At 34.7% G+C, this 15499-nt stretch overlaps 1 protein-coding gene across 1 annotated transcript; it reads right to left on the bottom strand.

Annotated features, from left to right (window-relative positions):
• Window positions 1-1042: 1042 nt before the first annotated feature.
• Window positions 1043-7985, bottom strand: LOC143627348 (uncharacterized). Its single transcript, XM_077097192.1, has 4 exons — window positions 7232-7985; window positions 6454-6858; window positions 3548-4954; window positions 1043-1412 (listed from the first exon to the last, which is right to left on the bottom strand). The coding sequence occupies exons 1-4, from the start codon at window positions 7983-7985 to the stop codon at window positions 1072-1074; spliced, it is 2907 nt and encodes a 968-aa protein (XP_076953307.1). The 3' UTR covers window positions 1043-1071.
• Window positions 7986-15499: the final 7514 nt, after the last annotated feature.

The following is a 15499-nucleotide window of genomic DNA, read 5'->3' as shown; positions in this document are numbered from 1 at the left end:
TGGGAAGGGTGTTATTGAAGTAAGTTATTTCAGGTATTAAGATTAGTTATCGCACTTATATAACGCATAGTGGTCTAACACCTTTAGATAAGAAACTTCGGTAGTTTGTTTTTGCAATGACCATTAACAAAAGTCAATGACCAGTCTCTCGCAAAAGTTGGCATATACCTGAGAGACCTGGTGTTTACACATGGTTAACTTTATGCAGCTTTATCTATAGTCAAGAGTAGAGACGATGTTAAAATGCTTACATTAGACAAACAATGTAAAGTTACAAACAAAACAATAAATATAATTTGTAAGGAAAAATTTAATAGTTTATGAATATTATATTTTCAAGTTTGAATTATGTTTCTAAACATTGTACTTTGGGGCTGTTTGGGATTCCTTATTTTTATCTCCTTATAACTTATGATAAGCCAAAAAAAAGTATTTAGATTTTCTTATTATGTGAGAGAAAATGTTGATAAGTTACACATTTTATAACTTCTTATTTATAAGGAGGTGAAAATACAGAATCCCAAACAGCCCCTTTGTATCTTATTTTGTTTAACTTTATGTTTTTCAATACTTTATTTTCTGGCGAATATTATTTACAGCTAAATATTATGTTGCCGTACATAATAAAAATTATGTTGTTTGAAATTACATGTGTTTGTTAGGCAGACCATTTCTATATTTCTACCCATGTCGTACACGAGCAATAACTTAGTTTCCAATAACATACCTTACCAAATCCCAAACCTATAAATCAAGCATAAGTAGCACCCCAGTTCAATTAATTTTAAGTCAAAAGGAAAACATTCATTGTCTTCAGAAGCTAAAATCAAACCCTTGAACCTAAAGAACATTAAAATGAAGCTTTAGGTTTAAACTTCAAAGTTCAAATACAAGGTTTCATTCCCTTTCAAAGCGTTCATATACATTATAAGCACCAAATGCCACAATTCATAAACCTAGACCATACCACACGCAACGCAACCAGTACTTCCGATGCCACCCACCTTATTCATTCCCAAAACACGAAAAAGAGTCACTCCTGTACAATTAAAAACCATGTCCCCTTAACCGTTAACCCTTGAACACACACGGCTGGTTAGTCAGCATGTGAACGACTTCCCTCATGGTGGGTCGAACCATGCTCTCATCCTCTACACACAACATTGCAACCTTGAACATGTCAACCACACTCGAGAGGATGTAACCGTGGAGCCTTGAATCCAAAACCGATAGCACAGCTGCAACATCTGATGGCTCGGGGATCTCTGAGACGGTCTCTCTAACCCACCTAACAATATCCACCCCATCACCAAACTGGCCCACTGGCTTTTTGCCTGCGATTAGCTCGAGAAGCACGACTCCAAAACTATAGACGTCACTTTTTTCATCCACCTTTAAAGTGTATGCATACTCTGGGTGAGACGACATTAAAAACAATTAATACTAGCTGAAAAAGATCACAAAATATATATTTGAAATCATTAATTTTAATTTTCAACAATGTGTTATCCCGTTTGATAAAAATTTTTTTATAAGTTGCCAACTAACAGATTAATTTATCTAAACATGTCTAAAATGAACGTACTTATTGTTGGCACAGGCGGATCAAACAATCATATCAAACAAACTAGTCAAACAAACAAACACGAGATATTGGGGTGACAACCCGCGACTCTTTTCATATAGCCAAACGAACTTCACGAACATAACAAACTTACATGGAGAAGAGACTCCTCTTGACTCACATAAAAAAACTAATAATCTAGACTCTATTTATAGACCTACTAAACTTGCTCTACAAGCCAAACTTAACTTGTTAAACAAGACAAACTTATTCTAGAATAATCCGCAATATTCTTACCATACTAAACAAATATTAATATCAAATTTAACAAAACTACGCCCTGCTTGCGGTGCGCACATATAATGTATATATGTGTGAACCCTTGGGTGGGCAAAAGTAAAATTGCACTAATTTTGACGTTATTTTACTAATCACGTGAAAATAACGTTAAAAGTGGCGGAAGGTTAATCAGGCATCATGTGGTGGCGTTGATAGCCGAAAGACAAGGGCACATGCACCAATCAGCCGGTGTCCCGATGATTGAGTGTTATGTGTCTTATGTCCAAGGCTTGATTCAAAACTACTATCGAGCCGGGGGTCTCACCGGAAGCAGCCTCTCTATCCCTATAGGATAGAGGTAAGGCTGTCTACATCTTACCCTCCTCAGACCCTACCATAGCATTGCTATTGGTGGGATATACTGAGTACGATGATGATGATGATGAAATTTAACAAAACAAACCTCGAACTTTAATCACTTAACAAATCAAGATTAATTCTTCACTTATAAGAAAAGCTAAAATAACAATTAAAACCCTGTAAATTGATCAAAATTTGATAATGTCCAAACAAATTAGCATATCAATCTCTCTAATCATACTATAGAAAAGAATTAAAATAATGACTTATTAGCTTATTAAAAAGTTTACAACATGCAAACTATAATCTAAAGTAAACATACATACGAGAAAATTTAAAATAATATGCAAGCTAACATATTAATCTCTCTAAACATGTCTAAAATAAGCATACTTGTGAGAAAATTTTCAAATAATATGCAAACAAGCATATTAATCTCTCTAGACATGTCTAAAACAAACATACACTTATGAGAAAATTTAAAATAATATGCAAACTAACATGTTTATCTCTCTAAACATGTCTAAAACAAACATGCATATGAGAAAATTTAAAGTAACATGCAAACTAACATATCAATCTATCCAAACATGTCTAAAATAAATATACTTATAAGAAAACATAACTTGTCACCAATTTATCAGAATCTAACAACGTGCAAAAAACCCTAAATTATATACAAATGAGGTCATCCCCCACTTGCAGCCTAGTGGTAGGAGGCTTTGGTTTTCCAGTGAAGACTCAAGTTCGAATCTCACTTGTGTCATATTTGGGTGGATATTGGCAATGATGGATTTGAGCTAGGCCTTGTATAAAGGTTGTCAGCTTGAATCATGAGCCCACCCAGGTTTTCATCCCACCATGTGTTACGTCAGAGAGTTCTGCTCTTGTGGTGGCACAACGGCTGTCAAGTGGCAGTCGGCGATATGGTTTCCCGAGGGAACGCCCAAGCCAAACTCTGAAGCCAGCGTGGGCCCGGTTAAGACAACATAGTCTGGCCAGAGTGGGGCATCGGGGCTCTCCAAATCTGGAGGGTGCGGTAGCCTGAATACAAGAAAGTCGTCGTTCTAAAAAAATATACAAATGAGGTCAAAAACTTATCTATAGTATTTTCATGACAACAATAGAGTCTACATCACATTCACATAAAAAAAATTGCATATGCTCCACATATGTGAAAAATGTGCTAACATGCAGAAACTAATTCACAACTAAAATTACTCCACAGAAACTTATATGTTTTTCATTTTTAATGGTATACGAACTAATGAGAAAAATTTAACAAGGTACACCTATTGATGCAGAATGTACTTAGCCTAATGCATAAAAAGACTTATCAAATACCTGGTGCAATGTAACCATATGATCCAGCAATCGAAGACATGCACTCCGAACCACCCGCGTCCCTTAAGAACTTAGCCAACCCAAAATCAGCAACATGAGCTTCGTAATCAGAATCCAACAATATGTTATTCGACTTCACATCTCGATGAACAATCAACGGCGAGCAATCATGATGAAGATAACACAACCCCTTAGCCGATTCCACCGCTATTTTATACCGCGTTTCCCACTGCAAATGCACCCCTTTCGACCCATGCAAAATCTCCCCCAAACTCCCATGCGACATGTACTCGTAGAGTAGAAGATTCGTTTCCTGATTCGATACGTATCCGAGTAACCTAACAATGTTTCGGTGTTTTATTCGTCCCAAAGTCTGGACCTCCGCTTCAAATCCGTGGTTTCTACCGACCAGACGTTTAATCGCAACGTCTACACCGTTCGGCATTGATCCACGGTACACTATCCCCGCGCCGCCTTTTCCTATGACATTCTCGTCTTTCAAACACGCAATGACGTCTTCGACTTTGAAGTTTAGCCGTTGAAAAGCGGTTAGTTTCCACATTTTCGACTTCTCAACACGTTTCTTCTTTCGAATGTAAATGTACACGATTGTAACAATCGATATCACCGAAATCAAGCAGATTATCGTGATTAAAAGCTTCGGTTGGATCGATCGTTTGCTAAGGCGTGATTCGGCCGAGCATCGAATTACATGTGGTGAACAAAGACTAGGGTTTCCAGCGAAAACTGAGTCGTTGAAGTCCTTTAACTGTCCATCCGACGGGACTCTACCCGAGAACCGATTAAACGAAAGGTCCAACACCGTTAAGCTCTTCATGTGACCTAACTTGCTCGGTATCTCGCCCGCCATTTCGTTCCGAGAGACATTAAGTATGTTCAAGATAACCAAACTCATCACTCCCCTCGGAATCTCACCGGTTATCTTATTTCGGCTTAAATCGATCGTAGTGAGCCCCAAACAGCTTCCAATTGAATCCGGAATCACACCCGTAAGTCCATTACCACTCACATTAATCTTATTCAACCTCTTCAAACCCATGATCTCCTCCGGTATCCGCCCGGATAAATTATTCGAGTCGAGCAAAATAGTCGTTAAATTCACTAACCTGCCAATGAACCGAGGTATTGAACCCGAGAGGCGGTTGTTGGATATTGAGAGGCTTTGCAAAGACAGACACAACATTTCGGGTGGAAGTTCACCAGTGAAGTAGTTGTCATCAAACTCGAGCATTGTGAGTAGCGGTAAGCTGAATATGCTGGGCGGAATCGTGGCGTTGAAGAAGTTCTTCATGATTCGTATCCTTGTCAATGATTTGCACTCACCAAGTTTTTCCGGCAATGGACCGAAGAAGAAGTTTTCCATTAGGATCAAAGACCGTAGCTTGCCTGTGGTAATAATAATGGTTGAATTTTAGTTTATGCATATCCGACTTGTACCTTATGCATAGTTAGTTGTACTATTAAGGATTCATTTATATTTTAATTTAAAAATCAGGTTACTTATTTTTAATTATAAAACCTAATATAATTTTTAAAATATTGAGTTTTGCAATTAAAAAGGAGTAACGTTCCGTTTTTCTTTTGTTTCGATGCAATCGCTACTTCTCTTAATAAAAGTAAGAGTTAGAGCATTCTCATCCAACCCCTTATTTTGTGTGAGTGGTGTTTTTATAATTTAGAGAGTGATTAAGGGTGTTGTGAGTGAATGGTTTTTATATTTTAGAAAAAGTAGTGATTTTGCTGTATATTTAAAAAGTTAATGTTCATCTTCTATAATTTTTTAATATATTTTGAGAGTAGTTGTGAGTGAAGGAAAGAGAAAAGGTAATGATAAAAGGTATAAAAAGTATTATTTAATTTAGTGAGTTTTGGTGTAATTTTTAATTTAGAGATAGTGAGTAGGATGAGGATGCAACTTCCTTTCAACAATATAAATATGTATTAATTATATTTGTTTTTTATTAAGCCATCTCCTTAGATTAATAAAAGATATTACAAAATATTGTCTTTAGAGAAAATCCAAAATTACTTGTGAAATGGAAAATCAAAAATGTGAAATAAAAGTTCCAAAAGTATAACCCATGTAATCGAATTTACCTATATCTAAAGAAGACTCATGTTATTTTGGTTATCTTATTTTTATTTCTAAATATCTATAATAAAATTATTTATGTGGAATAAAATTGATAGAAAATGGAATGTATTATACTATTAAACCATGCGTAATGGGCGATATGTAGGGGCGAAAACACCATCCTTCGGCGAAAAGTGGGCGACAGGGGGGCTGCATAGATTTGTCGCCTAGTGCGTTTTTTTGGATAATATTATTATATTAGTATGTGTGTAATATATATAGAGAGAGAGAGAGGGAAAGTATAGAATGAAAACCTACTTGAGTTGTGAAACCCCTGTGTAACACCGTTTTTTTTGTTACATGCTGTTACATTTAATACAAAATATCGAAAACATATAGCAATACTATATTACCTCATTTGCATATTTGTCTTGCACGTTATGAATAGTTAGTTGCACAGATAAAATGAATATTTTAGAAATAGTTGTATTTGAAAGGACTTTGAAAACTTTTACACAGTTGTTTTCCTAATAAATTTTTAGCTTATCATGTCATAGTTAATTTAATTGTTCAAATATAACATGTAATCTAACTTTTATTAATACAAACTTTTCTAAATCTAAATACAAACATAGCTTTGTCTAATCTTTGTAGATAAATTTCTTTAAAAATCCGATATCCAAAATAACATAATATTTTATATCAAAAAAAAAAAAAACTTTGTTTTAGTACAATCTTTTAATCAAAATTTGTTATTTCAAATTAAAATATAGAAATAAATAAATTTGAGAGAATGTATATGTTGTATTACCTCCTTTGCATAAATCTTCCGGTATGTTTCCGGTAAGGTGGTTCCCAGTGACATCAAGCTCATGCAACTTACCATTCCTGCCAAGATTCTCCGGCAACGAATACGTGAAATTGTTGGTCCATAATTGAAGCACCTCAAGATTCGGAAGATCACCGATGAACGATGGAATTCGACCAACGAAATGATTGAGAAACAGATTGAGTAATGTCAAGTTCTTCAGCTCGGACAAACCTTCGGGTATTGTTCCGGTGAGGTTATTGCTCGAAAGATCAAGCGATTTTAAACTCGTTAAACCCGAGAGGGTCAGCGGTATTTGTCCGGTGAAATTGTTGAATTGAAGAAATAGAGAGTGAAGCTGTTTCAGATTTCCTAAGCTCTCCGGTATCTCGCCGGTGAGACTACTACCTGTTACACTTACACACAATGTAATTAACATATCATGTTAGATATTATTATTATTATTATGTAAATACGAGTTATAAGTATATATATAATAAAATATATTCCTCCCTATTACTGATTACAATTATCAATACCTGAAAGTAACGGATTCGAAACCCAAACACAATAACGAAACAAAAACAAAAACCAAAACCAAACGTTTAGTTTGGTTTTATGTTTATGTAAAAACAAACTTAATACACGATATTAATTTTTCATATAATAAAATTGAAAAAACAAAGTTTCGTACTTTATTCAGTTCAAGATCAAAACCGACACATGGACAACCAATATCCAAATAACATCTACACACTAGTTACCAGATTTTATTCTTTACCTCCAAGGTCAAGAAGCTTCAACGACTTAAACGACCCGAACTCGGGCGGAATCCCACCCTCATAGCTATTAAAATACCCAATCCAAAGCTCTTCGAGCGAGGATACCCGCACCAAACCCGCGGGTATCCTCCCCGAAAGCCCGTTCCCTTGCAACCCCAAACTCCTCAAACTTGGAAACCCCGAGTACTCCTCGGGTATCTCCCCGGAGAAAAAATTCCCTCCAAGAAACAACTTCTCCAAACCCCTCAACTTCACAAACTCCACCGGCAACTTCCCGCTAAAATTATTATTATAAACGTCAAACACCTCCAGCTCCGTCATCGCCGCCACCACCCCACCGGGAAACTTGCCGGAGAAAGAGTTTGTCGAGAAGTTGATTAACTTAATCTCCGTTAACTTACTCATCTCCACCGGGAGTTCACCGGTGAGTTGGTTGGACACAAGGGTTAGGTTTACCAGCTTGGTTAGCCTTCCTATGTCAGGCGGTAATGTTCCGTACAGCGGAACATTACCGATTACCAGGGACGTCACGCGCGAGTTTTCGTCGCACGTGACGCCCGAAAAGGTGCAGTGGAAACGGGTTGGGGCCCAGTCGGGTAATGGTGACGTGGCGGGTGGTGCAACCAAGGATGATTTGAGGTTTAGGAGTGTGTCAAGGTCTGAGAGAGCTTGTGAATAATCAACATGGATGAAGATTGTTAGAATAACGATATTATTAAAAATGTGATGAAGAAGAAGGTATATTTTGGTCATATTGTTGATATGGAGTATGAATGTATGATGATGGTGGTGGTGGTATTATTATAGGGTGAGAAGTTGAGTAGAGTGTGTAGAGTAGTAGAGTATGATATGGGGTGGAAAAAATTGGAAGAATCTCTGAGAGGATCCTCTTTGATTTGAATAATAAACCGAACATCACCGCCGAACATGTATGTATTTACAAATTACTCGATAACGTGTTATTTTAGTATATGTGGTTTGTCTAATTACGCAATTTTAGTACCGATTTTAAATTTATTGTAAATGGCTACCTCATTTTTCTAAAACTTACAATTTTAGTACTTTTTTCTTACCTCGTCTATTTTCTCCGTTAAGTCAGGGGCAAGTTAGTAATTTCGATTATTTTATTTATTTTCTCTTTAGAGCTAAGTGCTATTTTCATACATGTGTTGTTCAATTATACAATTTTAGTACATTTTTTTGAATTTATTACAACTAGATACTTTTATTAATTTTGAATTAATAGATAACTCAAAAGAGACATTACATATTACAATTAAAATGTAAATAAAATACATGATAAAAGATAATGTATAAAATACTTTTTACGCTTTTGTTCTTGATTGCCAATTTACTTCTAATAGCTTAAGATCCGAGCTCATGTTAGCCATTTTTCTTGCATTTTTTTATATGCATTGATTTTTTTTTAAAAGTTCGGGTATGATAACAATAGCTCTTTAACATATCGGAGGATCAAGCAAATAACAATCACACAACTTCACACCTCTTAATATAATATCAATTGAAATTGTAGATGAACGACAGTGACGAATCACATGGGCAAAATACCATATCTTAGTTCATTGAACTTGAATATGAACAATTGTTAGGGTTTGAAGGATCAATGAGCAAAAGGAGAGAGTTGATCTGTTCATTTAGAGTTAGAGGTAATCTTTTAATTGTAATATGTAATGTCTTTTTTTATTTATGTATCTATTCAAAACTAACAAAAGTATCTAGTTGCAATAAATTCAAAAAAATGTACTAAAATTGCATAATTAAACAAACCACATGTATGAAAATAGCACTTAGCTCTAAAGAGAAAATAAATAGAATAATCAAAATTACTAATTTGTCCCTGACTTAACGGAGAAAATAGACCGGTTTAAAAAAGTACTAAAATTGCAAGTTTTAAAAAAGTGAGGTAGTCATTTGCAATAAATTCAAAATCGGTACTAAAGTTGCGTAATTAGACAAACCACAGGTACTAAAATGGCATTTAACTCATAAAGTTTTATATCGGTTAAGGATAATAATAGTTTATGTATATATTTTTTAAATAAATTAAAAATACTAGTTTCTTACTTTTTGTTTATATCACTTTAGAAAAAAAAGTGTGAAGATGGAAGATGGCTTTATCTAGAAAGAATAGTTGTGTCAATTTTAACCGACCTGATTTGAGAAAACTCGTATTTGAATATGAAATAACGGGACTCGATAAATCCGAACCTGAAAAAAGACTAACCAAACTCAATTTGAATTAATTTGGATTGGTTTTTGGGTCCGAATTATGGGTTTCGAGTCAACCCGAAAAACCTGAATAAACTATTAGTTTAAAACAAAATATATTTTTAGGTATACTAGGCTAACCTCGGCCGTTAAAGTTATCAAAATTTTCCCTAACTGGGTGATCCCACTCCACCTACATGGATCAATTGTTTTCTTTAGTAATGTTTTTGACTTATGACTAAAAGCAAGCACAAGTGAACACTCTTATCATGGTAGATTGAACTTTGAAGACGATTATGTTGGGTTTTTTATTATTATTGTGGTTAGATTTTATTAAATTTTACTCTTTTTTAGTTTGTTTTATCAAGTTATGTTGATTTATTATTTGTTTATTTAGGCTACGAATGAAGAATAATGTGTTAGCTTTAATTAGCATTGTAGTTTTTAATTATTTTTGTTTTCTGTGATACTCAGAACACGATTAACTAAATCTGAAAAAACCCAAACCCCAAAGAAGCATGAGCGATTTTGGTTAGGTTTCGGGTATGGATTTAAAACTTTGAAATACGAAATCCAAAAAGCTAACCCGAAGAATGCCCCTAGTTACTTTAGCTGAGTATTAGGAATTTAGTGCAAAACCACACGCAGTGGTAACTAATCACATAAGGGCGCTTTATGACACGTGACATCACCGTCAACATATGGCTAGTTTTGCGAAAAAAAAAATAAGAGTGGTGTAGTGTTAAAATGCCTCATAACCACCTTTCTGTTATGGAGCAAGCTTAATAGCCATGAAACAAGAGAAAAAGATGTAGGGAGAAAGAGAGAGATTTTATTAATCATGTTTGTAATACAATGAGGTACAATGACATGTATATATAGGAGAAGATAACTTGGATAAAAAGCTTAATTTATATCAAGTATTAGTAGCCACAATAATATATAGTTATCGCACTCCGCCTTGGTATCAATTTCATACGTTTAAAGGCCGTGCCTTGTTTAAAACCTTGCAAGGAAAACATAGTGGGACAAAACCATAGCTAAGGGGAAAAGAGTGCATCGCGTATTGTCTCCCCTTAATTTATATATCCGTTAAATGGTACATATTGATCTTTTGTGAAAATTTTCCAAAAATTTTTATAGTCAAGCATTTGCGTCTTGGTCCCTTGACATGCGAATCCTTTAGTTGAACAATGTTACATAACCTTCACGTGAAAACTTCTATTACCTCATCTCGTAAATATATACCATTATATCGATGCCCCTGTTGTGTTTCTCTGTGTCAACAAGACCAACTAAACCTATTTTGATAGGTTCGTAAAATAAAAACTCGTATCTTTTTTACCTGAAATATATGTTTAACCCATTCTGATGCACCATAGCTTGAAAGATGTTAATAAATATAAATGAAAGAAATAATAATCATGTATTGCTAGCAACACATATTAATGCACATATGAATTTAATTATGATACTTTTAAACTAAGAATTTTCATTATTTGATAGGATATGATAAGAGTTAATTGTTAGACAATCTTTAACGTACTTAGAGGATGAGCCTTATTCATGCTAAATGTTTCAACCTCTTCTGGATGTTGTTTGATCGGTTGATATAATTACATATATACAAGAAATTTTGATAAAAGTATGGCTAATAATATCCAACTTATCTTCCACTTCTCAAAATTTATCTTGATTTGTACCATGTTTAATCCCACTATGTTAGTCCGTACATAATAAGCATAACACCATGGATTTTTTAATCTATCATGGACATCTTTCCATCTTGACAAATTATGCATGTGTATTCACTTTTCCAGTATTTTTTATGCATAAACTTGCTCATTTAACACATTAATTTTGGTATCACATATAAAAAATCCTTATCGTGTCAATTCTTTGATTATTGGGATATTATACTCAACAAGTACACTTATTAATAAATATTGCATATAAAGCTGCATCATAATTGTTTGCAGTCTTAAAATAAATATATTTAAATATATACTCATATTTAATATGTTATGATAAATTTAATTAAAACTTAATTGTCAAAGAACAAGGTTAATCATAACTAGGTTTGAAAAAAAATATAAAAATCACAATTTAACTTAAAATTGTATTAACCAAAGCATAGTGTGTGTCTAGTTTATGTATGAGAGAATAAAGAAGCATTATAAATCAGTTAAGAAATACAGGCTTACCTAATAATGATTCGATCCCACCTATTCTAGTTGGGAAAAGATAATCCATGCTATGGTGAAGTGATGAGCAAGAAAGACGATTTTGCAAGAATGAAAACCAAAGAAATTACAAGATTGAAGATTGTGTTATGAATTAGTTAGTTGTTGTTCTTTGTGTATGTTTGTGTTTATTGATTAGTTGTATAGTTTGTATTTTTAGTATGGATAATGTAATGCTTGTATTTCTAACTGTGGTTTATGTTAAATCTTTACATTTTGGTGTTTAATCTATTTACATGATTTGTTTTGCACATTAGCAGTCATGTAGCAGCCATGATGAACTTGTATAGGTTGAGTAGGATGCATGGCAGGTGGAAAAGCATGTTTGTAAGGTTGGTAAGGTTGATATTGAAGCAGGTCAATTGCAAGACCAGGTTGTTAATATTGACAAGGAAGCAGGTCAAATTGGAAGAACATGAACAACTGGACTATTTAGTGCAAGAAGATGAACTCTTCAGAACAAATGAAGAATATGAAATGGAGCAGGGCCATGATTTTAACCATGAGGTTTTGAAAGCTACTTATGATTATACAATGGAGACAGAGGAAAAATTACAATCATGATCCATATGAAAGCGAGCAATAATGGGATTCTGACTGGTCAAATGACGATTGTCATTGGAAGTAGCCATGAAGTTGATTTGTAGTAATGCTTGACTTGATTTGTATTGTAAGTTTAACTTGGAATTGGGTAGTTTAACAAAACTATGTGGATAATGGTGATGATATGTGTTATCATGTTTTTCAAACCATGATAGTGCATAACATAGCCTCAAAGTCTAAGACATATAAAATGCAAAACTAAAACATAGCACAATTAACATACCACTTAAATTGTCATACATTAAACCTTCATAACATCAAACATTCACCATAAGTTCTTAAAATGTCATACAAGCCACCTATATCAACCTTAGCAGCTAACCATTTGACTTCCTTAGGCTTGACTTGGTTGGGGTGCTCCTTGTGAAAACCTAATTTCTGGGAGCTAGTCCCCTCCTCTATCAGGTAGAGGCCTGCAACTTCTGATGTTGTGACCATAGTTTCCACAGTTGCTACATCTCAAACTTTATCCCATTCTTATCATTCTCCCTCCTGAAGCAAGCACTTCTTGAACCTCTTTTATTGCCCTCTTCCTCTTCTTAGAAGTTGTCATCTTCTTCTTTTTTTCATCTAGTGTCTTCTTCATGCTATTTTTGGGCCTCCAAATCAAAAAAAAAAAAAAAAAAAAGACTTCAGGCAGCTTAGTTGCTTATGAAATGTTGCATATACACGTTTTTTTGCTACTTACTTGCTTATGATGTTTTGGTGGAGTTAATGTCGTTGGGTATTCCGAATGCATCTCAAGCCCTAGGATTGCATTGATTTGGTTCACATACACTTTCTTCCAAGTATCTAACCAGTATGCTTCATCAACCCACTTTTCCAATGGATCAACATGGATGTTGTTTTGTGCCATGTCAATGAGTGCTGCAATCCTATGTTTGCATGGCATTCCAGTCAAATCCCACCTCCTACAAGTACACATTCTCCTCTCAACATTCACAGCAGATAAGCTCCTAAGACTTTTTACCTGTCAATATACTCACCATATTAAAGCGTGCTTCATATGAGTATGTTATCACAAAGAATGTCGGGTAATATAATGTTACCTTGTAATTTTCTTGATCCACCATCATAATTGGCAGATTATTTGCTTTTTTCGTATTTCATCCCATATTTTGGTTGCATACTGTGGTAATAGCCCCTTGACAATTGCTTGCATTTTCCTCACCTCCACATTCCTCTTTGTCATATACTCTCTGATATACTCTAAACATGTTATGATAGGCTTGTCCCTTGCTCTAACTAGTTGTTTGTTGAAAGATTCACATCGGTTGTTCAATATCATATCACATTTTGCCCTTCCTGAAAAATGTGATATTGATTAACCTTTAGGTGGGATTTCATTAAGACATGCAAACAAATGAATATTAACTTTCATAATCTCCCCCATCGCGTTATTGAAATAAGGGACAAAACATGCCTTTACACACATATCCATGCCATTGCTGCCTCATGATTTCATGAATGTGTCTACAACAAAACCTATGCTCGGCCCTAGGGAGAACTTTTTCAAGAGCTAGAATGAGCCCCGACAAGTTTTAAGATAACAATTTGATATGCTAGGATTTTGCATATAAATTGTAACAAAAGTTAAATGAAGACTAACCTTTTGTCGATCACTAATAAAGTTATAAAGGTGAAGTTAGCATCAGTAGGCAAGTCAATGTCATCTCCAAGTTCTTTAAGAATCAACTTCATGACTGATAGCATTCAGCTTCAACAACTGCAAAGGCAACTGGATACATGTTACCATCCACACCAACAATAGTTAATATCTGACCCGGTTATTTCTCTTCATGAAACATCCATCTAATCCAAGAAGTTCTCTCCTAAGAATTTAAAACCTCTAATCAAACCCGCATAACATATGTAAATTCTCTTGGATTGCCTAGTTGGATTGCTAAGGTCAGAGCATGGTTCCGCATCTAATTGATGAAACTCCCAGGGCTTAACAGCTCATCAATATAGGATCTTAGGATGCTGTATTGTTTGGTGAAATTACTATCCTTCTTATTTCTAGCTACCGTCTTAGCTCTTCTCATATTTACTTATGATACTTAGACTTTTTGCTTCAGCTGAATTTTTTCCTTCAGGGATTTTGCAGCTATGCTGGAATTGGTTTCAAGCTCCAACTCTATTTCCTTGGCTATTGTGAACATGATGTATAGACCAACAGATCTGCTTTTAAGACACTGATGTTGGTGAGGGATGGTCTTCACACACCAATTGTCTCGAATGGAGGCGTTTGAGATCTGCATTGCTCAAGGGCAAGTGGGTTTGATGTGCAATACCTTTTTACCCTTGATGTTTTCCTCACTTGCTGCATTTGACCCCTGACCAACAATCAAATTGGGATTGGTCTCCAAACACACAACTCTATACCTTAACGTATCACTTTTCTATATGTAAAGATCTCTTCTTGCATTAACAACATAACCTTTAACCATCACATTCAAATCATCCTTCATGTGTATTAATTAACCAACATAGAAGTGACAATCATTATCCACATTACTAATTTGCTTCCCCTTAAACTTCCTTACCATACTATTCAACACACTCAAACTCTTATCATCAGAGTTCTCATAATTGTCCATGTTAGGATTTAATTGATTTCCATCATTATTATGGTATGTGTCTTCATCCACATCATAATCAACAATAGCTTTATATAGCCTCGTGTCAACCTACCATCTAATCCATCACATTCATCATTATCTTCTTCACTACCATCTCTACAATCACTACCACACAATTCTACCTCACCCTCAATATGACCGGCTTCTTTGTATGGAACGATTTTGTCACACCCCAACCTAAGGCAGAAATGCCGGGGCGTGATTCGATTGCTCACAAGCTTGAAGATACTATCATGAATATAAATGACAATATCTAATTAATTATTTTTTTCAAAGAATACACACATTATCCAAATAAATAAATATAAACCAAAAAAGCTTACCAATGATTTCTTTGTTAAATCCTAAGGTCTTATCTAAGTGTCCAAACTTCAACCTTCAATACAATCAACCTGCATATGCGTAGAAAACAGAGTTTGTCAACATACAGTTGAGTGAGAATATCACCAGTTTTGCATGTCAATGTAAATAAGCATAACGTGATAAATGCGGTAAATGTAGTCAAACCATAAACAAGTATGTAGACCATTGCCAAGCGAATCGGGTGTTG

The sequence above is a fragment of the Bidens hawaiensis genome, unplaced genomic scaffold, assembly GCF_021521415.1.
Source record: "Bidens hawaiensis isolate Kalapana, Puna unplaced genomic scaffold, B.hawaiensis_p1.1 tig00004658_1, whole genome shotgun sequence".
In the NCBI taxonomy this organism is placed as follows: Eukaryota; Viridiplantae; Streptophyta; class Magnoliopsida; order Asterales; family Asteraceae; genus Bidens; species Bidens hawaiensis.
Note: the sequence above shows the minus strand (reverse complement) of the source record. Positions and strands in the feature narration are given on the sequence as shown.